This window comes from Calidris pugnax, unplaced genomic scaffold (assembly GCF_001431845.1).
Source record: "Calidris pugnax isolate Ruff unplaced genomic scaffold, ASM143184v1 scaffold70, whole genome shotgun sequence".
Classification (NCBI taxonomy): Eukaryota; Metazoa; Chordata; class Aves; order Charadriiformes; family Scolopacidae; genus Calidris; species Calidris pugnax.
In genome coordinates, this window is record NW_015090862.1 from 5,659,454 (window position 1) to 5,686,820 (window position 27,367).

At 40.4% G+C, this 27,367-nt stretch overlaps 2 protein-coding genes across 5 annotated transcripts in view; both read right to left on the reverse strand.

Moving 5' to 3' along the window:
- Positions 1-6,517: 6,517 nt before the first annotated feature.
- On the reverse strand, positions 6,518-13,191 carry POLR2M (polymerase (RNA) II (DNA directed) polypeptide M). The gene is made up of 4 exons (XM_014944536.1): positions 13,038-13,191; positions 11,709-12,404; positions 10,816-11,038; positions 6,518-9,808 (listed from the first exon to the last, which is right to left on the reverse strand). The coding sequence occupies exons 1-4, from the start codon at positions 13,130-13,132 to the stop codon at positions 9,671-9,673; spliced, it is 1,152 nt and encodes a 383-aa protein (XP_014800022.1). The 5' UTR covers positions 13,133-13,191; the 3' UTR covers positions 6,518-9,670.
- A 5,272-nt stretch (positions 13,192-18,463) lies between these two features.
- MYZAP (myocardial zonula adherens protein) overlaps positions 18,464-27,367 on the reverse strand; it is a 52,245-nt gene continuing 43,341 nt past the window's right edge. For all 4 annotated transcript variants that reach the window (XM_014944532.1, XM_014944533.1, XM_014944535.1 and 1 more), the window contains 3 exons: positions 24,158-24,241; positions 23,633-23,733; positions 18,464-22,161 (listed from right to left, as the gene is read on the reverse strand). In XM_014944532.1, the coding sequence (XP_014800018.1) occupies positions 22,056-22,161; positions 23,633-23,733; positions 24,158-24,241 (291 nt within the window). In that variant the 3' untranslated portion in view covers positions 18,464-22,055. The remainder of the gene's footprint in view (positions 22,162-23,632; positions 23,734-24,157; positions 24,242-27,367) is intronic.

The following is a 27,367-nucleotide window of genomic DNA, read 5'->3' on the forward strand; positions in this document are numbered from 1 at the left end:
ACCCTCAGGTTTTAATCACAAATAGAACTGAAAACAGTGGCTGCCCTGTAAGAGAGGGCTATGCTGAAGCTATGGCATGGAGCAGCAGACCGAACAGCCGCACATCCTGCTTTCCCCTTTACCTGGTCAGCACAGAGCTGTTCTCCACAGTCAGTACTTTGTCCAGCGGAGTTTTAAGCACCTGCAGATGAGAACCTAACACCTACCCAAAGATTCAACAGATAATTGCTCTGTTAGAAGAGCTTTTGCTTAATAGTCACAACCTATATTTTCCTCTGAGCTTCATCCATTCGGCTTTATTCCCTGTCTTTCCTCAAATGCATCTCTCTGAGTAACAAACCTCTAAATAATTTGTCTTCCTCCTCTGTATTCCTATAACAATGAATAGATTACACTGTCTGAACTACAACACTACAAATTTCCGGTGCGTAGTTTTAGCAATAAGGAATTAGGTATTCTAATAAATACAAGGTTAAAACTAGGGGAAATTAATTACCAAGCTATAGATCAATGAGCAAGAGGTGAACCTGCCAAAGAGATGCTCTTATTAGATTATCAGACTCAAGGCTGATTTATAGCTTGCACTGTGCTTCCTTATCCATCATTTTTATAGTACACAGAAAGGGTTACAAAGCACAAATTGCCTTTTCTGAATTAACGTTGAAGTTTTAGATAGGCTCAGATCAGAATAACCAGACTAGGTTACATTTTTTTTCCCCAAAACATGAAAGCCGAAAACATATTTTATTGATCTGGGTGAGCTGTGACAGAATTAAATAATACAATACGCTTGTCAGCCTGCAGCTTCCTAATGTGCATGCCTGTGATTTGCCCAGAAATGACAACAAGCTGGGGAGCAGCCCGGCTGAAAAGGCCCTGGGGGTCTTGGTAAAGAGCAAGCTGCACGAGGCAGTGGTGTACCTGTTCAGCCTGGAGAAAGGAAGACTTCAAGGGGATTGAAAAGCAGCCCTCAAGTACCTACAAGGAGGTCATAAAAAGACAGAAGCAGGCATAAGCTGAAACAAGAGCGGTTCAGACTGGGTTTAAATAAAAACTTCCCCCCACCCCAGGAGGACAGTCATACATAGGAACAGGTTGCCCTGGGAGGTTGTGTAGTCTCCATCCTCAGTTTTCAATACCAGACTGGATTAAAGCCTTGAGCAGCCTCAGCTGGCCTCATAGCTGACTCTGTGCAGGAGGTTGCCCAAAAGCACTCCTGAGGTCTCTTCTAACCTGAGCTGCCTTATGAATCCAAGCCTGACTCGGGATGCAACAATTTTGAAAGCTGGCATAGAAGGGGCTTTCTGAATTGTAGTCAAACATAACTCTGCCTCTTCCACCTCCGAAAGGGATAATGACATGTAGGACAGGCTAACACAGCAGTTCCCTAAAACTTCCTTAACCTATTGGTATAGCATAACTCAACCAAGTGGCTCAACAACGCTGGCAGCCAGCTTACACGAGTGCTCCTGCCAGCGACAGCCAAGCTAGCAAGCTGTAGGAACACGTACTGATGTCGACAGCCTGGGCTGTAGGGAAGCATAAATTAAACTGAAAGTGGCAATGAAGATTGAATACTCTTCAATCTTGAATACTCTTCAAAAGAATCCCTCAGTTTGTCCAGGGCCCCTGGCAACAAAGATACAGACCGTCTCAAAACAATAATAATAAATTAAGCATGAATGTAGTCATTTTAATATAACGTGTAAATAAGTCTGCAACCTCAGAGACATGATTCACTCTTTCTGAAATACATGATTTTGCAATTATAGCCCACACTAGAGGCTTTTATAAGGAATATAAAAGTTGCACAAAAACTGAGCATGCTTTTACTAGCCATTCCCTTATCACAGTTGTAATACCGGGATAAGATCTGGACGGCAACCAGCGTTTCACTCAGTCTTGTAGCTCCATTGCTACCTCTCTGAAATACTTTGGTACATATAAGCATCTCTTCACTATTTCTAAGGGATATCACATTCTTAGAACTACCACATTACCAAAAGGAAAAAAAAAGATAAAGAAAGACTCTTTAAAAATACTGAGAATAACTTTTAAAAATCATTATTTACAATTTTCAGCACAATTTAAGTGGTTACCATAGCTGGAATGAATTACAGTGCACTGCCAGGATTTTCAGAAAAGGCCCTTCCACCCCAGGAAAAGTTCAGTTGCATCCTGCTTTAATGGCTCTTGGCAAGCTTGCACTATTGTTTTTGTACAAACAGAAGTAAATTTGATATAAATAAAAAATGGAACTTTATGTGAATGAAGCAAACATCAAATTCCTTAATCTTCAAAAGAAACTCTATCCCTGAATAATTAACTATGATATATTTATAAAACTAGAATAATTGAAAACAGAATTCTAAGTTGATTCATGTGGACTGCGCTGAAATATTTATTATTGCAAGTCCAGAAGATCTGTCTGGGCTTTGTCACTGGAAATGTCTAAACTCAGTGTCCAGATGTTTATTTAAGTTGCTCCCACATAGTTCTAATGTCAATTACCAGGGGTTATCAGAGAGCATCACTGTGTATCTTCCTTGACTAATATTCTCATTTCTTCTGCATCTTTGATGTTTTCTTTCATTAAAATTCCTGGCTCACAGCCACAAAAATCTGCCGTGCAGGCAAAAAACTGGTCTGCAGACATGACATATGATGATGCCCAATGTCTGCGCAAGGATAATATTTATCATCAGCTATCATTTAAGCAGTACTATAATCAGTACAATGCCAATTTTAAGCAGCTCAAAGAAATACATGTGAAACCAGGGAATAAGCACTTCTAACCAATATGAAATAACTTGAGTCAGTAAAGAAAATATTATTGCATATAATAAAGATTTTGTAAATCTGTTTTTGGGGGGGTTCTCCCCATCAGGAAAAAGGGGGAAAGCCAATGACAAAGTCATTTCACACATAAATGCAAATGGAATTGATGGCTCTGTAACTCTGGAAACCACAATTACATCGAGACTTTTATAGTAACCAGGAGACAACACAGGCCACTCGTAACGGGGACTTAAACAGAAAGAGCCTATCACACAGTCTCTGAACACTTCCTGCATTCAAATGCAAATAGTTGGCTAACACAACTCACACATTATATCTACATCTATATTATCTGTATCTTATCTGTTGCACAAAACCGGTTAATTCATTTGGTTTGTAGGTAAGTTCTGGAAGATTTATTTTTAAAGATTTGGAATAAAACAGAAGACCAATGCTAATTCAATATAAATGGAAGTAGAGATATAAAATGGCTGGAGAAAATAGTGCATGCTAGTACCCAAATACACCAGGTACCTCTCTTCGTGAGGAATGTCACTCATTTTAGTTCTAATCAATCAATAAGAGACAGACACCTTGCAACTTCAACGAATAATGGTCTGAGTGACTTGGAAATTTATTTCTCTCCCTCACATCTCAGCCTGGGAAGGTGCATCCAGCTTCCAGAGCCCTAACAGCTGAGCATTCAGCCTTGCTGAGCATCACTCTCCCTCACTGAGATCTTCTACAAATGATGTCACTGCACCTCCAGATTCAAATGTGATTCTGGGTGCACAGTAAAAAATCCCACAGCTTCTTGCAGTACCGCAAGTTTTGTCACGGAATTTGTGCTCATGTAGCACAGGCTGGGTGCAACCTGCATGCACTGGGAGGTGCAGGTGGCAGCTTCAATTCAGAGACGGATGCAGGAGTTCACGTGCTGTTATAAGCAGAGCCATGGTACTCCCACCACTGTCTGACTAATTTCTGAGTAAATTAAATGTATATGTTACTAGCATCAAGAAACAATTGAGAATCCATTTTTCAGAAGAAAAACAAACAAACAAGAAACCACCAAAAACCAAAACAACAGAAGGAAAACATGGACAGAAATTTGCAACTAAAACTTCTATTCAGAAGTGTACAAAGAACATCTCCTAATATGTGCTTGGCTTCAGAGACTCAGCAAAACCTTGGACTGCCACTACTTGCCACATTATATCACTGCCTTGATCTAATAAGCAACTACATTAATACCAGCTGTGTGGATAGAGGGAGGAAATATGAATATGTTCATTAAGCATTATGGCCCCGCTTATCTCCCTCATGACTTCAGTGGAGGCGTGCCAATTCGTGCATGACACAGTTATGGTCCCCAATATCAAACCTGGAAGAAAAGCAATGAGAGTGTCACTTAGTACAAATTCTTACGAATTTCCCTGTCAAGAAATCTCTCTTATGCTTACTGCTGGAGGACATGTTCACGCATATTTGGATGATTAAAAGTTAACGCTTAGTTCAATGATTCTAGCAAGTTGAAAATCAATTTGCTTGCCACACACATTTCACTGTGCTCATTTGTGTCATCTCCTCACATTCAGTAATTGGTTCACAACTCTTATTCACATATTCCCTTGCACATAAAGATGAAGCAAATCACAGAGCCAATATCCTGGTTCAACAGAGCACTTGCACATAAATGTTCCTAGAGGAATAAAACTTTGATTTCAGTACCTGCTTTCATGCTTCACCAAATCAAGGGCCAATTTAATAAAATCTTAATAACCAAAGGATCAAAACAGTTGCTTTAAACAAGAGATGAGTAAATGCCTCTAAAGCTTTGCGTACATATGGAATAATAATTACAGTATTTACAAAGGAGTCAAATGGAGTTAAGCACTCATATCCCATGGAAAGTCAACGTGAGTGTAAAATGTTTGGACTACAGTCAGCTAACATTTGCCTGTCACAATGTCAGGAGTGACACAGCACTGCAGAAGTGTGAGAATAAAACACAATCATTAGCTTACTGAAAAAGAAAAAAAATACCACAGCAAAATAAATGTTGTTTTCACACAGCTGTCTTTTCTACTTCCCTTTCCCTCCCTGAATGTGGGAGTTCACAACCCAAAAACAAACATTAGGAAACCAGGAAATCTCAGTGGTGATCTCCACACATACCACCCTAAGAGCAGTGGACTTGCAACAAAACATGAACCACAAACTCGGGAAAAATACAGTTCAGTTAGCACCTCCCTGGAACAAGACCACACCATGCAAGACCTACTCCCTGAAAAATTTGTCCTTACAAGACACTTTGGAGAAATTATGCTTCCTTCTTATACTGCTCTGAAAAAGAACCAAGGCTGGCAAAACAGAGAAAAGCCACCTTTTCCTACAGGAGAGACCACAGGTTAGGGCACAGCTTCTTCCATCGCAGGACTCCCATTCCCTGTCCCCTTTATGCCACTCATTTGATATAAAAGGCCAAAAATTCATTGCAGTTCCCCTGGCCCAATGATACTCCTTGCAGGCACTAACTTGCTAAAGGCAGTTGATGAGCCAGATGTCACGCAGATTAGGCCAGAAATGTTCTGAACGACAGATCATTTTTGCTGGCAAAACCCAGCATGGTACATAGCTGAGATTACACTCAGCCTTCTGGATCCAGGGAACTGGCTCTGTAATGGAGCTGCACAGAACAACCAGACAGACAGATCTCTACCTACAACTCAGGCTAGGTCCTACCTCCTCCACCAGACTGCTAAAGGCTGCCAGCTTGTGGTGTGTCTGTGATATGGGAATTATCTGCGAGTTGCATGCGGAAACCCCCAAACTACTGCCTGGGGCTGCTCTTGGAGCACGACCAGCTTTTGCCATGGCTTCCTGCTCAAGTTTCAATTCATCAGTCTGTAGCATCTGGATATTCTTTTCCCTGACTCCTGATACTGCGTCCCTGTGGCAGGTTCAGAAATTCCACAGCACAGAGCCATGGTTTTCAAATTCTCTCAATTTGCAGGCCAAGTTTCCTCCACACAGGAACTTGCAGCTTACTGTCGTTGACTTTTTTTTGCTCCCATGGCCCTAAGAAGCTGTCCACAAGCCACCAGATGGAAAACTACTAACAGAACTGCTGACCTATCAGCTACGTCTAACTCTAAAAACCAAGAAAAGCTTACACATCTTTTCTACCCTTAGTTACTCTTACAGTCCCCCAAAATAATTAAGTACAGCAGCATTTAAGTCTTTCTTCTTTCAAATGTTATTTCTCAAATACTTAACACAAATTTTTAGGCTGCTAAATCCTCTAGATCATGTTATCACCACAGCTGGCAAACCAGATGGCATGTTCTCTCCCCCAGGAAAGGTTACAGCTGCTAACAGAAACTCTATTGGAGTTCTTTTCTTGTGTGCAGTTTGGGGATCAGGTACAATGCAAAAAGCAAGGGACAACAGCTGCTGCTGCACAGTTACCTGCCTCATGCCACAGCTCTCACACTTAGAGCACACCATTCCACCCTGTGCCATCTTTGACTTGCACAATTGCCCAGCTTTAGGTCTTACAGATCTTTTCTCATCCATTTGCATTCACAAAAGTTTTCTTTCTCTACGTAGCAATTGTTTTCCAGCTCCATCTCCAATGTTTTCATTGTGGAGCACTGAAGCAAAAGGTTCTGGTTTTCCCCGCAATTTCTCCGTTAACTTTACATGGTCAAAGCAAAACATTACTCACACAAGGATCTTCAGACACATATTATCAATTCTTTATTTTCTACTAGCTTAACAGCCCACTCTACTAAAACAGTCCACACCCGAAATAGAGAGCAAGCTCCTTAATTCTCAGTGTACGTTTTGAAATGTTCTGGAACTGGAGAACAGTGAAATGCACAACAGCAATACCATGCTTGACCAGAAACTTAATTCAGTATGACTAAACCATTCCATGATTCATCCTCTTACTCTCTTTTAGTAACTTCTGGATTGCACACCCTCCTTAACATGGGACTCTCTTTATACCCGAGTCTTTGCTTTCTTTCACTCACAAAATCATTCAAAGTAGATACCTGTGCTCAGAACTTAGGACCAACAAGCCCCCATGAAAGCTTCCAGGTTTTGCAGTAAAACAAACCCTTTAGTAATAACTTAAAATTCATACCTTAACCTTGGTTTTGTATTCAGGCAGCACTCTCTTCCACGAGGACTCCCCCAGCGCTGTGCTAAACAGCTGCTAATCAGGTAACAAATACCTAACGCACTTCACCTGTTACTAGAGTGATTGGTTCCCCCCACCCCCTTAAGGGTGATTTTTGCCCATTCGGGGCAAAGTCCAACATATTGAATCCTATCAAAATACAGATCAAGAAAACTGCCTCTGCTTCACAAAGTTTAGAGAGCAAAAGTAAGCCTTAAAAGCTCAAGGAAAGAGCATAATTTTTGTTAGCATAAGACAGTGGTCAGCAGAAGCCTATGGTGAGCTAGATTTCAGTAACCTAGAAAACAAATTCTTAACTGTGTAGCTTTGTGTAAATTCCTTTAGCACAGAAAATCTTAAAAAAAACTTTAAAAGTGTGACAGCACAGTCAGTACAGGGACAATGGTGATGATCTTAGTGAGGGGGAGAGATGCAAACAGGCCTGGAAGTGATAGCTTGTGCTTTATGCAACAGCAAAGGGAAAGCCGACACACTTCTGGAGCCGCTTGTCCTTAAGCAATACAACAGACTGAAATAAGGGGAGGACTGATGACGAGACCCAGCTGGATGATGGTGGTAGCATGGACAAAGGTGGTCTGAGAGCTGAACTGCACCCACAAGAGAAAAGCACTCTACCGGCCTGTGGAGTCAGCCACACACTGAAGGAAGACGCTGAGGGCAGAAATACATACAGCTGAGGATGAGGTGTGTCATCAACATGGATGCTGAGGAATGAATGTGAATGACTGAAAATGTGCCAAAAAATAGTGCTGATAAAGACAAGCAATTGTGAGAAGCTGGAAGGATGAAGCAGGAACATAGAAAAGAAAAAAAAAAAACAAACAAACAAACCACTGAAAACCAGGAAAAGATGGTAAAAAATAAGATACACGGCCCAGAAGAGGCAAACACCTGAACAGTCTGAAACCAAAACAGGAAAGAAGGAAGGATAGCCTCAGTAGGAGGGCAGCTGTGGCAAAACCACAAAGGTCTCTGCAAGATGTGCAAGTGACTGAGGTCTGTAGAAGGTGCCCAGTTGCACAGTTGGTATTTAGATGGAGTTACAGAAAGCAAGAGAAGACAGCAATGGGAGGAGGATGCATGACATGTAGCAGAAGTTAAATACAGATATAGGCAGCATTATGTCCTATGAAAGGGAATGGGTGGTGCAAGGATGCGGTATATGAATTTGCTTTCAGGACAGGAGATAAGTCTTAGGAGGAAAAGGGAAGAGCAGACAGCTGATGAGAAGCCAACGAACAAGAAACCTGTGAAAGAGCACAGAAAAGAGGCATCACAGACAAGCAACAGATAGCCTATTTAAAAATACCACATATTATCTTAGCAGCAGTTCCACCTGTGAAAGTGCATTGCCAGGGTACGGACTGTGCAACAGGGACTGCCTGGGAGAGCTTGTGGAGCATGTGGAGGAGAGTTACTACCAGCTAGTAAGGTACTGTATGCATTCAAGAAGTGCCAGAGTCTGTCATCCCCCATTTCTAGATGATATTGTGCAGCTTTTTGAATGACTCGCATGTGGACCACCTTCAGTTTCCAGAGACACCATTCCTGCAGGAATATGTACACATGGGGACAAGCCTTGCACACACCGCTGCTGCAGCATCTTGGAAAACAGGTGTTGCCAGGCTGTACAAGGAATCTTTGAGGCTTGTTTTTTAGACCTGAACTGATAACAGGGCTGGAATACCCTAGTGAACAGTGGAATATTGTTGTGAAAAACTTCTCAGGTGTGTTCCTCATCACTCAAAACTCATATTAAAAGGCAGAAAATGTTATTGTAAGGAAGATGATTTTTTTTTTATCTTCAAAGAACAGCTAAAGCTGCAAAATACACAGAACATTTTCTTCAAGAAAACCAGATCTCTTAATTTACAGTATCGGACTATGAAAAAATAGTATTCCAAAGTGTGAAAGCAGTGTACAAAAATAAGGAAGAACATCAAGACCTTTAATAAAAATATTAAAGTCCTCAGATTAACTTGATCTCTTGATGTGCTTTGCAGTAATCACCACAAATGAAACAGCAGAGTCCCTTAAAGCCCAAACAGAATTTGAGTTACAAAATAACTTGAAATTCTTAATCTATTTACAACATAAGGGCAGAAAGTGTTATTTTAAGGTGCAGGCACAGAAACAAGTTCTCATGAGATAAGAAGCTAACTTACAGGCTACCTAGTGCGCATTTATTGCAGCTGTCTAGGCATGTATTTTCACCGTATGGTAAAAGCAAGATAATCGATAAAAGTAGTATCTCACATTTATACAAGAGCTTCCATACATGCAGGCAGTTCAGGGGCACCTTAGCCTACTTCATGAATGTGTGTGCCAATGCCCTTTGTAATCACATTTTTGCACAGAAGAAACCTTCTCTTGTAGATGACTCTCCATAGCCTCCAAAAGAGCTTGCTTCACTCTAGCTGAAAACTATGGGGCATTCCAAAGATGAACTGCCCCGAGTGCTCAAAAAGCAGTCCCCAAACAACACCAGGGTTACCACCTTATAACATTTATATTTATGAGGTTTACACTGAACCCTTCGCATAGCTATAATGTTAAAATTTTAAGAAAAAAAATTACTAGATCAAGCATTCTCAATATCCAGGTCTGGGTTTTAAGAAGTACTGCATAAAGATCAGTTACGTGGCTCATCCTCAGACATCCCTTCTGTCCTCTGCTGAAAATTCAGTCCTCTGCTGAAAAATAATCTTCATCTCTCACTTCTCTGTATTGCATTGAGGCCTCCCCCTCTGGTTCAAACCTGAGCATTTTTATATTCAATCTCTCTGCAAGCTTCTGTGCTGCAAGCTTGGCTTGCATTTCCTATATAAAAGAAAAAAACAGGACCCAAGTTAGAAAAATTGTCCATTTGTCATTTTTATCCTGGTCATGAAAAAAACAATAGACTAAAGTATAAACTTGACATAATATTAATAGCTCTAGAGTGATCTTAATTAGAAGCTTTAGTAACTAGCAAAGAATTTTCAGGTTTCTTTACACACTTATACATAACATGCTATTAACACTTGAAGACCTTTTTATAAGAGTTGGAAGTCCCCATGTGGCAGCCCTCACCCGTGAAACACTAATGCCCACTTTAAAAGAACAAATCAGCCCAGGCAAGAGAGCAGCCGAGCACAGTAACCACGTAGCAATAGCAACGCTTGTCTTCCAGCAACCTCAGCAAAAAATCTGACTCCATTTTCCAAATAAATTACGTCCCTTGAAGTGCCAAGATAACTAAATTAGCAAGTGCTTTTAAAACAATAAACAATAAGCAACAACAAACACTTTCACAATAGTTTCCAATTTAAACATTAGCTTGGTACTACCTGCAAAGTCAAAATCAGAATCCATTGCAACCGAATTTGTAGAAAAAGAAGTTTCTCAGAAGAAACTGAGGACTTTAATTCTTCAGACACAGCATAAATGAAGGGAAATGCAGATACTTGCATGTTTTAAGAATAACAAATACTGCTAAGCCTTCATTTATGAAAGAACCAAAAACTCTTTAAAGACTAATAGGCAAGATAAATTTTTAAATTTCTAGTCAGAGATGAAGTGAGTGCAATGAGGTTAGCAAATCAACACACCAAGAATAACACTAGATATTGTTTAATGCAGGAATAACATTTTCAGAAACAATTCATACATTATCTAATTATATAATTAAAAGAATCAAATAGAAGAAAACGTGCCTTTCCTCAAAGTCTGCGCATCTCAATTTCATCATCAAATTCATCAGTATTAAAAGATCCCTTTTATGTTTTCTTTTTCAGGAATGATCCCAATTATATAATTACTTTTCAGACTAAATCTTAAATTCATACCTCATAAGCTTCTTTTTGCTGTATTTGAATTGCTATGGATTCCTCTATGGATAACAGCTTAGCAGGGGAATGGTGAAGTGGTGGCAGCCGAGCTGCTGTTATATCATTCAAATGTTTCTTATCTCTAAGTCTTCTTTCTTCAGTAGTAATTGGAGAGCCAGATCCCCCAGGTGACTGACTGGATGAGGAACCACGTGATGATCCACTTTGCTCTCCTGATAATCTGGAAGAGATAAAACATTAAAGCTGTGACTCAAAACGCACAACGTTGAAAAGCTTCAGTTCCAAAACTTGCTCTTTTCAATATGCAATAGTTGAAATCAAATCTGAAGTGTTATGACAACATAAACAAGTAAAAAATAAGCAGTGCTTGGAAAAATTAAAAAGATTTTTCTGCAGAGAAGACAATATCCCATGTTACTCCTGACAATGAACAAAAAAAAAAAGGTATGCCAATTAATTGGCAAACATGAAATAGCACTGCTTTGGGAGTCACACAAAGTACATACTGCTACTGGTACAGAGAATGTGAATTGCAGTTTTTTTAGAGGTGCAGAAAAAGCAAAAAGCTACCTGTTATTAAAGTTCTACAGGTTCTAGAATCAATCCACAAGAAAGTTTTGCCAATTGTTAAATAGTTTTGTAGCTTAAGCTATGAAATTCTCTGAAGATTCATGACAATTGCTTCAAATGAAGAATTAGACCACAGCTAAATATTGAGATTCTATGGCACTTAATGCTAAGGAGCCAACATATTAAACTTGCATGTCATATGACATTAAATCTCTTTAATCATCACAAGAAAATAGACCCACCACACTTGTTCTGTACTATTTCCAATTTTACACCAGTCAATTACTTCACAAAAGGCTTTTCTATTCCATAATACTTACACATTTGGTTTAAATTTGCTTTTCTTTATGATTGGGTTCTTGGCTCTAGACTCCAGAACTTCAATATAATGTGGTGTCTTGGGGTGCAGGCTTCCAAAGATATTGCCCTTGTGTTTAGCCACATTCTGTTCTTTTTCCAATACTTTTTCATTACTATCCCCATCTTCAATTGTAACTTTTTGAAAGGCATCAACCAATGCGTCTTTACTGTTGTCCAAAGCAGCTGTACTTTCTGCACCATCCTCAGTATTGCTCTGAGATACCTGCTGATCATTTTTCAGTTGATTGCTCGTGGCTGACTTGGAGATGACTTCACAAGAAAGATTCTGATCTTTTGTAACAGTCTTGTCTTTATTATTTTTCCTCTGAGTCCTTTCATTTTCCAGAGCTGTATTTGTGGCCTCCTGCTCAATACATTCTGCCTCCTGCCTTTGGGAAGAAATCTCAGAAACCTCTTCAATATTAGAGTTTTTATTAAAGACTGAGGAATCTTCATGGTTTGGAGTGTCCTTGTTGAGGATAACTTCCTGTTTGCGTGTAATCATCTCCTCCTGTTTCACCTGAAACTCCAACCTGACAGCAGATAACAGCTCAGCCGTCCTTGCTAATTCTTCCTCTTGTAAAATGGCAAGCCTCAGCTTTTCAGCAAAATCAGAGATCTTCTTACCCTTATCTGGCAGCCTAGCGATGAATTTCCTAAGACAAAAAAAATTGTTATTTAACAAGATACAAACAATCCTATTTCAATGTGAGATACAAAACTGTGTTATTGTAATAGTTCATGTGGCAAGTTTCTCATTCTAACATTACATTTCTTATTTACATAGTAGTAAGCATGCAAAGCACTTGCTGCCTCAGATATTCACTGTGATAAAACAACTATTACATTTTTCTCCGCTCAAAGCTGTAGCTGCTGCTCTGAAAAGCGCAGTGTACAAATATCGTTGAGTATTTTCATCTAAGTGGAGCGCACAGATTTTTCCAGCCGTGTTCCCAGAAATAACCACCAGCTGCTGCTGTGCACGGCCGCAGCTGTACCCCCCAGAGCTGTGCCCCGGGGCTCTCCCCTGGCTGGGACCCTGGCAGCCCGGGCAGGAGGGGCTCCAGGGGGGCACAGGGCCCGCGGGGACTCCCTGAAGCGGGGAGCCCCGCATCTCCAGAGAGCTCCGCTGCTGCGGCAAGAGCCGGGGGCCCCTACGAGGGACGCGCAGCTTCATCGGCCCCTGAAAAGAGTTAAACCAGAGGAAGAGGTTTGACCGCTGCCGCCTCCCGCGCAGCCGGCGGGAGGCCTGACCCGCGCCTCGGCGCCCGCCCTCCGCCTCTCCTCACCGGTCCGCCAGCAGCCGCTCCTGCCGCCTCAGCATCTCCCGCAGCTCGGGAAGGCTCCGGCCCCTCAGGCCGGCGGCGCCGCCCGCCTCTGCCATGCCGCCCCGCACCGCCTCTCACCGGGGCAGCCGCCCGGGCCCGGCGCCGCCGGCGCCGCTTCCGCAGCTCCCCGCAGGCCGCCATCTTACCGGAAGCGACGGCAGAGCGGCAGGGCCCGACCTGTGGAAACGCAAAGGCCTTGGCGGCCGCTGCCTGAGGCGAGCGGCTCCGCCCCTCCCGCCGCTTCCTCTCAGGGAGGGCCGCGGGGGAAGAGGGGGCGAAACGGGTCTCCTCAGGGATCAGCCCCAGCGCTGGGGACTCGGTTGGATACATCCACACAAGCCCAAAATAACGTCAGGCGTTTGTTTTCCGTCAGCTCAGGCAGTTGTGGCGCGGGGTGAGGAGCCCACACCGCCTCCCCTCAGGGTGGGCGCCATTGCGCTCCCCGCACCTCCCTCACGGTCAGCGACCATCCTCTGCCACAAAATCCTCGTTCTAGAAACTGACTTAGTACTCAAGAAACGTATTTCACATTAGCCTGGGTGTGAGAAGTTGTGGAGAGCAGGGGCAGATCGCTGTTCCTGAGCTCAGCACTCTTAGTATGCTCAAAAAGCTGCAAACAGTTAAGTGTTTCTTATTTTGTATTTTCATTGGCAAAAGCCATGCCTTTTCCATGTGTTTGAGTGGCTTTACCAGAGCATCGATTCCTACATAGGACTCAAGGTTTAACTTTTAGAGGCTTGTTAAAGTTTTCTTTACGTGGTGTTTATTTTTTAACACGTTTATGATACAGAGACTGAATCTAGAAATTCAGCCCGTAGTATAACACCGGCCTGCCTGCTCCAAACGTTCCCAACTGATAGAAGCGCCCGGAGCTTTGGTGAGCCCACTCCTGGTAGTAATAAGGTCGTTAGCAGAGTGGCAGTTCCCAGGTGCCGGATGTCAGCCCTTTTAAGTTGATCCCAGTGGAGGTTTCTTGATCCAAGTACTAGTAAAGAGGCGCATTTCTCAGAGATTGTTCATAAAACAACTGTTTTAACAGGATGAGCAAAGGGCTTACCCCAGAGGGATGGGAGGAGGAAGCACTTTAAAATGGCTGCCCGCCCCTTTGTTTGCTCAGCTGGAGGGTGAATGGGAAGGCTGAGGGCCAGGGGAAATGAGATTAATGAAGTAGGCAGCTACCCATGGAAAAAAATACGACGATCAGGGTGAGAAAAGCCACGTTAAGTGACTAGTTGAAGAGGCCTGTAATGCACAACCTGGATCTGGATCGTGTCCTGTGGAAAATCCCCCAGGGCATTTTCCTTAAGAGTTCAAGGAAGAGGAAATCACAGTTTTTCTCACCAGGAGATCACCTGCTGTTCAAGGACACAGATTCCCTGAATTGCTGCCTCTGTAATGCAGGCCCAAGTCATGCCCTATGTGCCACCTATGTAATACTTCTGCATCTTGCAAGGAGGAATGCTTTATCTTGCTGTTTAGCCTCTTTCTCCTGTGCAACAGACTGGAGAAAGTGGGAAGGCTGAGCATGGAAACGTACCACTGCTTCTGCCTGTATGGAAGTGAGTCTAGAAGGAACAGTCTTATAGACGACCGCTCTGCACTTACATGGTGATGGTTCATCTCAGTTCAACTGCTGTTATTACATGTACAGGTAAGTAATGCCAGTATTGACAGCAGGTTTCAGTTTATGTGCTAAACAGCATAAACACAGAAAAATAGAGCAAAAAATTAAGAGAATAAATAACATGACTCCTATGAATCACAACTTACCATCCTGTAGCCTCACGTGGAATACCATTTACCAAGTCTGTATTTGTCCAAGCTAATTCGGAAGGAATACTGTTAGTCTTTACAGTTTGGGTGTGTTAGGTTTTAGAATGCCATAGTCTCTTTACAGGTAACACATAGTTCCAGAATGATAAACAAATTGCTGAAATTTGGAATGTGCCAGAACAAATATATTCTTGTTTATGGATAGATGGGCAGCACCTAGATACAATCCAATCTACTTAGTATCAATTTAGATACAAATGTGAAGAAGAAAAATAGATTTAAGTTTTCTCAGTCAAAGAGCAAAGGTTTGGAGTACCTGTGGGACTGAGGAAAATTACATACTTAAGCACTGCTTGCCCTGGGACAAAATACAGGTGTTTAGGTAAATCCTCACTAGCCACACTTGAACACGAGTAATCACCATCCAGCAATACCTACTGAAAGTTTAGTTTTAGGACTTTGCTCTCACTTCCTTGGAAGACCAATACACTGCCATTATTTGCAGTGCACAATCATCCAAAAGGACCTGGACAGGCTGGAGAGGTGGGCCCAGGTGAACCTCATGAGGTTCAACAAGAGCAAATGCAAGGTTCTGCACCTGGGCTGGAACAATCCTCACCACCAATACAAACTAGGTGGTGAGGTGTTGCAAAGCAGCCCTGAGGAAAGGGACTTGGGGGTTCTGGTGGACGAGAAGCTGGACATGAGCAGGCAGTGTGCAGCTGCAGCCCAGAAGGGCAATCGCATCCTGGGCTGCATCAAAAGAAGCGTTGCCAGCAGGTCCAGAGAGGTGATTCTGCCACTTTACTCTGCTCTGGTGAGACCTCACCTGGAGTATTGTGTGCAGGTCTGGAGCCCTCAATATAAGAAGGATATAGACCTGATGGAGAGGGTCCAGAGGAGGGCCACAAGGATGATCAGGGGGATGGAGCACCTCTGCTACAAGGACAGGCTGAAGGAGCTGGGGTTGTTCAGCCTGGAGAAGAGGAGGCTCCGGGGAGACCTAACAGCAGCCTTCCAGTACCTGAAGGGAGCCTACAGGAAGGCTGGGGAGAGCCTGTTTAGAAAGGCCTGTAGTGACAGGACGAGGGGAAATGGCTTCAAGCTGGAGGGGAACAGATTTAGATTGGAGATTAGAAGGGGGTTCTTTACTGTGAGGGTAGTGGAGCACTGGAACAGGTTGCCCAGGGAGGTGGTTGAGGCCCCATCCCTGGAGATATTCAAGGAGAGGCTCGACGAGGCCCTGGGCAACCTGGTCTAGTTGGGGGTGTCCCTGCTGACTGCGGGGAGGTCGGACTAGGTGGCCTTTGGAGGTCCCTTCCGGCCTGGGAAATTCTATGATTCTATGATATTTTTATTGTTTTCCTTCAGTGCATTCTTGGCCTTTTTGATTAGAGGCTTTATTTTGTATCACCTTCTTGAATATTTTGATCAGCGTTCATGTGAGCGTATAACAAAACTGGGGTTTTAATTATTTCTTATAGAATGGGCTTTCCTGTGTTTCTCACTTAGCACATTATCTCAAGAGTTATTACTAGATACAGTTTTCAGTCAGTTTCCTGTCATTAGATATCTAGAGTTAAATATAATTTATTCTGCAACAGCATGGCTGGAATTACTATGCAATTTAGTGTTATTTCTACAAGAAAATTAAATTATTAGAATGACAATGAAGAAGAAAACAAAGTATACTAACAAAAAAGAATAAACCACATGAAAAAAAAAACCAACAGAAAGCTAGGTGTGACCCAGGAGCATTCATCTTTGTACATAGTATAGCTAAAAAGAAGGGTATTCAAATAACTAAGTAACTTATTCTAGCATAGATTTTTTTAAATAGATTACACCGGTTACAAGGAATATTGCAACAGACATTTGTGTCTGAACTTCTAAGTATTTCTGTTTTATCAATGCCAATTAAGACTAAGCTGGTATATTGTACTCGTATGACATTCTGGGGGAGATGACCCTGAAATACAACTGGCTGATTTTTTTCAGATGGAAGAATGTTCAGTCAGAAGTATCTGAGTCTGCCCAAAGTCAATATTTAAAGTAAAACTAACACTGTTGCTGCTTTTTTGTTAAAGGTAAAATTTCCATTGTCCTTTTCTTCTTTCTTCAACTTTATAAATATATAAATGTTACTCATTTTCACTAGGAAAAGGGGCAAAAGAGACTTTAGAATATAGGTTTTGAGGGGGGGGGAAAAACTGCTTTTATGGCTTCTGTTCTCCTAGGTGGAAATATCGAGGGGCAGGAGGAGAGGAGTCAAGCCACATGTACAAAATAAACCACCCCCAAAATAACAGAAACAGCTGTATGAGTGTTTGGAATCAAAATCAATAATTTCATTTTTATAAAACCCTAATTAGCACAATGCACTTTTGCAATAATTCATTTTCTTAAAGATAATAACTCCTCCCTTAACCATATTTCTCAAAAAAGGCCCCGGACCCTTCAAAAACATACCTTTTTACATATGGGAAGCAACTGTCAGTTTATTGCTGCATTCCTATGCACCACACAGACTTTTATAGGTAATTGTAACATCATAGATGTTCCCTTCTACATATTTTCTCTTTAATCCACCAAGTCCCTTTTTCTTTTGAAAATTTTCACATACCTCAAGTTGTAGATGGCTGCTATCACCTTGTTTTCCTGTGTTTCTTCCACGTTCTAGTGCTTGAGGTAGGGCTGGAAGGGCCTTAACTCACCAGGTCTCTTAAGCACGTTTTTCTTTTACACATGTTCGTAGCCCCAGGTGCTGAATGAGAATGAAATATAATGTAAACGGAATGAAAGTCTCAGTACGTACATCTCCATTCTGTGGAGCAGGGATTTCCTGTACAGAACTACAGCCTTAACGATGTGGAGAGAACTTATTTCTTATCTACTTGCTCATCTGTCCAAGACTAAAAGCCTTCAGATGTCAAAACCAGGATCTGAAGCCTCCCTGGAAAGGATTAGCATCCAACTCCCGGAGCCCATGCTGTAGGTTCAGCACTGAGTACTGCTGATCTCAACAGGATTTTATGAGGTCCTTTTGGCAATCTGTACTGAATACACACACGTACACAGGGAGGCACTACTCAAGTAAAAAACTTCACATTCTTCAGCTGAGCACTGCAAACGAGTAACACCGTATTTGCTATGTTTGCATGACCTCTTCTTATTTAGTTGACATGTAGATTGTTTCATTGTGACATTCAGTCTTAGAGATAAACCTCTATTATCAGTGAGTGGATATAAACTGTATGAAAGATGGGCCACGGTCATCCCAATCTCATCAGCTGGAGCCTGGAGAGCATCATCCCAGATGTATTCAGATGTTAGCTGTGGGATCTGAAGTTGTTGGGGTATTTTTGCAAGAGCTGCACTGCACAGTTCTTGTTTATCCTGTGCAAGTCAATACTTCTTTATTTCATAAAAGAGTTCATCTACTTTTGTTACTTGGCTTTGAGCAGAGTCTTTAGTCTTTAGCAAGGGAGTGTCTTCCTGTTCTCAAGAGCCTGTCTGCCAAAGGAAACACTGACAAGAACATCAAGGCTCCAGAGGAACCGCTTTTGCATTCATACATGTTTTGAATAAACAAGACTGTATAGAGTAAGAGTTTGTAAAGTTTTAAGGTAAGTTTATTTCTACATGAATGTTGACACAACAGAATAGAAAGTTTAAATACAGCATTTATTGCAATTGATCCTTCTCAAGTCCTACATACAGGATGTATTAAAAGCATACAATGTAACTACATTATTTATACAGCATATATGAAAACTGTATCCCAAAATACTTTCCAGAGTCTCTGGAACAAATCACAAAAGAATACTTATCATGATACAAATGTAGTCAAACAATTGACTTATATTTAATGCACTTTCTGGGAGCTACCTACATAGCTTTTATTGATGTTTACAGAATTTTTACTAGTTTCTAATGTTATGATACTAATTAACCCAATCTCAAAGTGACAAAATTTATACTGAAGTGTTATGGTTTTTCAGTCAGATTTGTTATTATCTATGCTAATTTACATTGCTGGTCATTTGACTGGAAAGCTTTACATTTTCATGTAACAATTATATAAATACTGTTCCTCTCCTGTTCTTCACAGTCACCAGAGTTAGATTAGTAGTCCAACTATGACTAGTCACCCTGCTTATTGCATGTCAAAATGCTCCTAAAATATGCTCTTCAATCCTTATTTGGTTTAGAAAAAAGCCCCAACACATTATTTCATCAAATAGCAGAGACAAAATTTACACAAAAAACTTTTACAGGAAAAATTCAACATCTTGCTGCAGTCTTAGTAAAGTCTTGAGCAGAGGATCATCATTTTGCAAGTCTCAGAGTTAAAACAACTTGCAGTGTTTTCAGAGGAGATCCTCAGGAATGTATTAAAAGTAGGAAGAACTTCCTTTTGAAGTCTGTGTCAAAGCAGCATTTTGATACTTCATCCTGCCCTCTCCAACCATTGACTGAGCACCTCACAGTCATCTGTGTCTGTTTTCTGAATTGTGGTTAAAAACAGAAGGTATAAATAAAGTACATTACTTATTTAAACTTGTCAGTTAATGTCTTTTACAGCAACATGCATTTCCTTTTATCTTACACATATCACCTTATCCATTCATCTTAAGTTTGAAGGGACTATATGGGCACAAAAAATGCTAAAAGGCATTACGTAATGCACTGGAGCTGCATCCCTAATGGCCATTAATGCAGCCAGTTGGGTGTAGTTTTTAGTGTCTTGTCTTCAGGAACAGATACCGTCCAACTATTTGCTGTTACCAGCCACTAGAGGGGGATACGATTACACGAGTACAACGCTTATCCCTGAAATTTGAGTTGGATCATTACCCATCAGCTTTTGGGTTCATCAACATACGCTTCCAATTTAAATGTATTCTCTTTTAGACTTTCATTTCATGATCTTAGTTTTTCATAACCATAATTCCTTTCTTTATTGATCAAATTAACTGTTTCTTGGGAACTTTGTTCCAACTCAGTCTCCCAAATTCACTCCAGCATCAAAACTTCAATCAGAAGTACCACATGCACCGTTCAGACTGCAGCTTCTGCACGTATCAGCCATTTCTGTGTCTCTGGTATTCGGTACAAGACAATTCCTCTGCTTTGCATCATGAGAGGGCTTTGTCTGAGGACTGTTGTCAGAGGGAGCAGACTTTATTCTCAGGGACATTTGCTTCAAGCCCTTTCCCACTCTAGAGGTTTTGTACCTCTTTTCAGGAGAATCTGTTCAAGCAAATGTGTGGTATTATGCCTGTTTACTAATGTGGCAGCTGGTGGGTTTTCTTTGCCCTTTTGGTGTCTGTGAGGTCTTTTGCAGTCCCTCATCACACACAAAGTAAACAGAGTTTCCATCTAGAGCTATTAAATGAACAATGTATTTTTTAATTATTCTTTTTTAAAAAAAACCAAACCAAACATTGAGCAGCTGTCAATGTTCGCTACTTCTAGACCAGTGAAGATTACAGGCTTCCTTCACACAGTAGATAATCTACCTTTCTATTAATGGCTTTGATTGCAGTTATTTTTTTAATTTTGTGCATAATACAATCCATAATACTGTGTTTGACTTTATAGAAAGAATGACCATTTTAAGTTCTCAGGAGCTGAACAGGTCACGAGAAAAAACATAGCTTATGTGCAAACAGAAGGTGATCTGAGCACAAAAGCTTGAGAAGTTTGAGCTTCTCATTTTATTTTGTATATGCTTCGATTATATCAAGTAATTCATGTTCCTGCCAGATACCTGTACCACATCAAAACATCCTTCAATACAGGCTTCTTTATTTGGTAGTTCAACAGCACAGCAACAGAGTAAGCAAAGTTCTCTAACGAATTCAGAAAGCCCTGAAATAATACAGGAATAAGATTTGGATTATGAGGTCAATATTACTATTTTAAATACAACTCTACTGAGAATACTTAATTTGAACAGACTACTGAATTTAAGAATTTGCATTAGACTGGAGATAAAAGCAATCACTTCGTGAAGCCATGTGGCAAGGTGAGTACCTCCTGGGACTGACATTCAATGCAAGAACAATATTAATCATACAAAACTTAAGTTGTTTTCTATAGCAGTTACTGTATTAAAAAAAAATGCCCTTCATTCATGTTAATAGAACTACAAGAAAATATTCATAATTCATTTTAGCTCACTAAGACTGGGAGATGAAAACAAGATGTAAAAAAAATACCCTTTATATATATTTAAATAAGTTCAGTACTAGATACAGTCATTCCTGCTGGTACTTTGAAGTCAAAGATAAGATTTTAAGTGCTTTGGAGAAAACAAAAAAAAAAGAAAAAAGAGTACTCAAAAATCAGAATCCTGATTCAGGATTGCCTTTGCTGTAGGACCTGCAGGGACTGCTGCAGGTTGCTGTACACAAGATTCTCTTTCATGACAATGGAAAAGTAAATAAAAGAAGCGACAGGGATTTTCCTACACAATTACTGTTGAGTGTATCACCAATAGGCACTCTATCCCATGACTGAGGAAGTGCAAACCAGTGCCTCAGTCCAACAAAGCAAAATCCATTCTAATCTGCTCCATTGGTTACTGTTTGGAGCACAAACCCAACATTCATCTGCTCGTGGAGGGAACTGTTTGGAACAATTGGTTGCACCTCTCCCTCCCAGCAAGAGCCTGCTGGTTACAAGTGAACTTCTGCCAGGTGAACAGAGCCCTCAACTACACCAGGTCTGTGACAGCCGTGAACAGCCCTCACACTTCCTACAGGTTCTAGGGGGAGCTTTCAGACTAATGCCCTCTGCCAGCGCAGCTTCAGATACTGCTTCTAGTAGTAGTGGAAATAAAATACATTAGAGCTTCATTATACAAACAGAATTACAACACAATTGGAGAAAAAAAAACAACCACCTGTACAGCTGCACAACTCCTTCCTTACAGGCATTTGAAATGACACATTGCACTAGGTAGCTTCTAAAGAAGCAATACTCACTGCTATTTCACTCACCCCACTTCTTCCGTATCCCCCTCACAGTTAATGTCAGTAGTAACTTCAGATACGAAGTCACTGAAAAACTGCTTTCAGAATAAATTTAGCAAGACTCCATGCTGCTGTTCTTCTCTATGACTTGATAAAAATTTATCTAATCAAGCTGCAAAGGCGCAAGATAATTGCTCATATTTAGAAAGCACGTTGACTTGAACGCTCAAGATGTACTGTTCTTTGTACTAAATTCCAACACTCTCTTGAACGGGGTGTATGTCCTCACCGGCCTGGTGCTTTCAGGAGATCCTCTGTTCTCCGTACTTGGACTGTTGAGGAGACAAGAAAAAGCTCACAGAGTTAACGTCAGAGTATCAGACAGCTGGGCTGGAAATGCCACAGCAATGAACTTGTGCCTTGGTGCGGATATTGACAGGCTAAAATTAAACTATTCAGCGTATTTGACATGTTCAGTATTTCCTTTCTGTAATGCCACAAAGAACATTTGATAAAAACTGTGGCAGATACTGGCAAGTTTACATGCAGGCATCTGCTGGAGCTCATACTGGTATGTCCAGTACAGCTACTAGGACTAAGGATCCTGCAACAGTAAAGACAGCAATATCACATTTCAGAACACAATAATTCAGTACAGAATATTCAAAACAGAATAATTCCATAAAAATTGAAATTTTCTGTAAATTTCTGCATAGAGATAAATCTCAAAAATAGGAAAAATATCAGGTGAGTAGGGGCTGTGGTTACATGCACAGGGGCCCCAGAGAGGACAAAAAAGAGCTTTCTGTTGGCACCCTGAGGGAAAAACACTAGCTTTGAGGTTTCAAAACTTATGCCATAAAAATATGCTCTAGGCTGAACACTGAAATGAGCATATTTTTAAAATGGAAAGAAAATTTTTGTTTGCATTGCATCTTGCTGATTTCACGTGCTAATTTACATTCCTTAAACTAAATGATTCCATTTGCAGGGCAGTTAAGATGAACAAGTTTACTTGTTGATAGTAGAAAGTAACGTGCAAAGGTCCTCCTTACCTTCTGGGTTGTGTTTTGCCCTTCCCTGTGGTGACTTGTTGAGGGGAAGATTCACGTGGGAGCCCATAGCCCGGCTCCCAGGGCTCAGTGCCCTTCTCAGGGCAGAGAAAAGGGAGTAGGCACAAGACCTGCACCTTTACAAAGCCAGGCTACAGAGCCACTGGCCACCACAGACCAGCGGCAACCATTCCAGTGCAGAAGTGGTGATGTTATCGTGCTGCTTACTTGGAAATCTTCCACCTAGGGCTACGATATCTCCACAAACTGCTGCAGTTTTGCACTGTTACTGTTGGTATTACCTGCCCTTTAAAATGCTCCTGGATGTGTCTCCCTGGACACAAAGAATAAAGCGTGCTTGAAGCCAGCATTAACCAGCCTTGGGGTAGAGCTGTCCATTTTCTTCTGCTGTGCTGTCAGCAGACATATTTCATCAATATTTCTCATATTTCACAAAGTCAATTCTCTTGACTTCTAGCTTTACAGTAACGTGATTTAAGCAGGGAGTAAATAAGTGCGCCCCAAGAGTTTGCAATATGTTTGCATCATAAAAAAAATAAAATCCTACTCCACAAGTCATGGAAATACACTACACCTAGTAGATGTCCTCCTTAAGACTTAGGAAAATTTTACAAAACTCCACAATCCACTCTAAGGCTTTACTAGCACAATGGTTTACTAATACAGCATAATGTCCCAATAAGGGACATTATGAAGAAGTTTCTGATGAACAAGCAGAAAAAGTAAATACCTGTATGGAAGATCACATTCTACACCCGTATCTCTGGTTTCTATATTGGTCTTTGGTTGGTTTTCCATTAAGTAGTCCAGTTTATCTTGTAATTCTTTATTCTGGAAAACAGTAGGTTTTGCCATATGTTTATTTTATTTGAATTATATTAAACAAGGAAATAAAATTGCACATTGGCTTATCCCCACAAGAAATAATGTAAAAGTATTTATTGAGAAAATAAAGGAATCCTTACTTGTAGGGAAAAATATAAATTAAACCAGCAGTTTTATTCAGAAGTTTCTGTTTTAAGTAATTATAATACTGTTATAAAGTTGTATGTTAAGAAACTTAGCATGAATATTAAGATTTTGTATTATATACATTCCTCATGTGACTGGTTTCATGACTTTGATTTCCATACTGAAGAACAGCAAATACAGGTAGTAAACATGCATCTAGATAACATCAGGTGATATCAATTCAAAGTTTACTTTGTTTCATAAAATAATCACAACAATATCAACTTAAAAGGTAATGCCTTACCTCACATTCTAAGAAAGAGATTTTTTCTAAAAGCTGTATTATAAATAATTCCTTTTCTTTTACTTTCTTCCTTAGCATTTCAATCTATGAAGAAAAATAAAACAAAGACTTTTAATCTACTGGAGATGGGAAGAGGAGGAAAAAGACTTCAGGAAGAAAACAGGTTTCATTTTATTTTTCAGCAACAATTGAGTATCTATACATATTCACAAACTGCTTTAATCCATGGATTAGCTGTCACCCCATACAATTAGGATCATTTATATAAAAGATGCTAAAAGTATACTAACATGGCTTTTAAGAACTTGTATTTTTCTGGAAAGAGAATGGAAACTCAAACATTGTCATGTAACAAAGCAGATTAGGAAAAATTCCATCTTTGATTAAAAGGCCTCTGCTCCAGGCAATTCAAACTACACCCAAAAATACGTTCCATGTTTGCTAGTGTCTTGAAGGTCTTATTTGTTCAGTTATTTCTTGGCACACCAGACTCCTTGAAAAAAAAGAAGCATTTTCATTTTACATCTAGGGAATGGAAAGAAGTTATTTACAAATGTTCATGAAAATTAAATGAAGTTAGCTGCACCAGAAGCATTGCACCTTAATACTTTTCTATGTGGAACAGAAGACAGTCTTCCTTATATTGTGGGATTTCTGCTGGTTATAGAGCTATACAACAAAAAACTTTATATTAAATTTTTCCCTGTTACCAGCACAAGCAGGGATGACCAGAGAAACAGAGTATGACCCAGATTTCATACCAGTCCCTTGCTGCTGGCCCAAAGTTGTTCTGATTGCGTGGAAATGGTTTTCTAAAGCTCCTAAAGCCACAGTTTTCCATTATTCTGAACCCTTTGGTTAATGCTGGATTTGGGGTGTGAGGTTCACCCTGTTATCAGCAACAGTCTAAGAGGCCTGTTGACTGGCACGGAGGTCAGTTCCTTTCAGATGACTGCGTTTAGAAGACGAGCATCTTGTGCAAACAAACTGAATTTTCTCCTCGGACCAAATGAAAAGTCACTTATTACTCCCTCTCAACCCCTGCTGGCTGCACCTACTAAAATAGCGACTAATAAAATGGGCAAAGCAAAACAATAGCTAAATAACAAGTTCAATTGTTACTGCTTCCCCAGGAGGCAGTTCAGGTTATTGCTCATAGACAGCTGTAGACACCCACCACTTTACAAGCACAGCAGACAAGGTGCTTCCTATCTCTGTAGTCAGTCTACTCCAGATGCAGAAAGCAGCATTAAAAATATTTCTAAGGAGAATTATCAGAAGTGCACTGAAAGATTAGTTTGAGAGAGAAAAGGTGTTCTGCATCATGTTTGTGACAGGTGGGATCTGGGAGAAGACCGATTTCCCCATGTTCCATGCTCATGCAAGTCTTGTCCTATAGCAGCTGCAATGAAAGCTGGTAACAGCGGATACTCTTTTTGCCTTTAGTGCTAAATGCTGTCAGGTCAGTAATTTTTCCAATTACATTTCAATCCACCTTTCTTGAACAAGCTGTTTCAGGCCAGATGACATGAAAGTCAAACCCCCTATTTTCCTCCCAGTAAATCCATGGGAAGGTCTCTCTCAGCTGCGGCGCTGCGACATCATTAGCTAAACCCCTCTCCCTGCTCCAGGCCAGCTCTCTTGCCCAACCAACAGCTTATGCTTTACCAAACCCTGCATTACCTAAGGCAATTGTCTCCACTGTTCATTAAATTAAAGATATAAAAAGTTTCCAAGCTTAAGCCTGAAAGCAACACCGTAAGTAACCCAAGCTAGTAAATGGACAATCCACACCACAAATGGAATGTCAGCGCCCATCATGCACTGCTTTGAGTAAAGTCTCTATTACAGTCTATATAAAAAAAATGCACCCCTTAAAGCTGTGTTAAATAGGGAAAGATATTCAAATTGCCATTACAGCACTAGAAAAGCGTGTGTCCCACACATTCCTTCGCATTTTCGGGCAGTATGCCAACAGTGAAAAAAACAGGTCTATGCATATAGCTTTTTTATCACAAGAAAACTATAAAAATACCTATGCATAATAAAAAAAATAGGTATTTTCTATAAAACTTTCCATTAAGTGAGGTAGCTTTATTTTGACAGGTTATTGATTGGCTGCAGGCTTCACTGATACAATTTTAAGGAAAAAAGTAAAACGTATTCATTAGTAAAAAGTTTAGGGGACTTTTACTAAAGTGAATTAATTTTGTAGAACAGCCAAACTGAAATCAAGGAAAGCTCAGGATACATGAATTTTTCCTGGCAGACCTTATGTTACATCGACATGCAAGAAAGACCATTTCTAAATACTTGGGTCCAATTTTCCATGCACTCTCACCAGTCACTTTTTAACTATTTATCTTAAAATCAATTTTGTGAAAGAATATTAACAAACCCCTTCAAACCACCAGTGTAAAACTTTTCAGCATTTTTAGAAGTGATGATTAGCAGAAATATTCACATCCTGCTAAAAGAGAATGATACAATACCCAAAGGTACAATAATCAAAACAATAGTGCTATCACCCTCCCAAAAATTTACTGCTAGTTATTATGAAACATTTCAACTAAACCATACAGAATTATGGAAAACACAAAGCAAAACAAATGCATAAATTAAACCAAAAAGTGGAAAGTTATAAAGCCAACTCAACTTTGATTTAGTCTCCATGATCTTCAGTTATCACATCTCATGGACAAAATATTCAGTTATTACTTGGACAAGCTAAAATGTAGACTCCACACAGTTAAGTGTTTTCAGCTGAACAGTTACAGAATATGAGTGCTCTCATCATCCATCTTTCTCTAAGTCAGGTCTTTTATTTTAAAGTTCATGTAAAAACTATCCGCATCACCTAAAGCTATTATAATTTCAGTTTTCCAATCACAGAAACAAAAAGTATTTAGCATTTTCAGAAAATCACAGAACACATTTTGATCTTCATATTTAATTACAACTTTGTTTAACAGTATGACTAAATTGAGTCAACTGTATCTTCACTGGTTCAATAGCTTCAGTCCTGCCAATAAATTTTGCTTCAGAAAAGATAAATTGTTCTTTTAGGACTTTCAAGTGGGTCTTCTCTATTAATATTCTGTTCTCCTACTATGCATACAAAGAAATAATTTTTAACACCAGTAATCAGTAGGATGCAAAGACAACTGAAGCCAAGCCCAGCGATGTGATTGGGGAGGGTTTTACACTGAC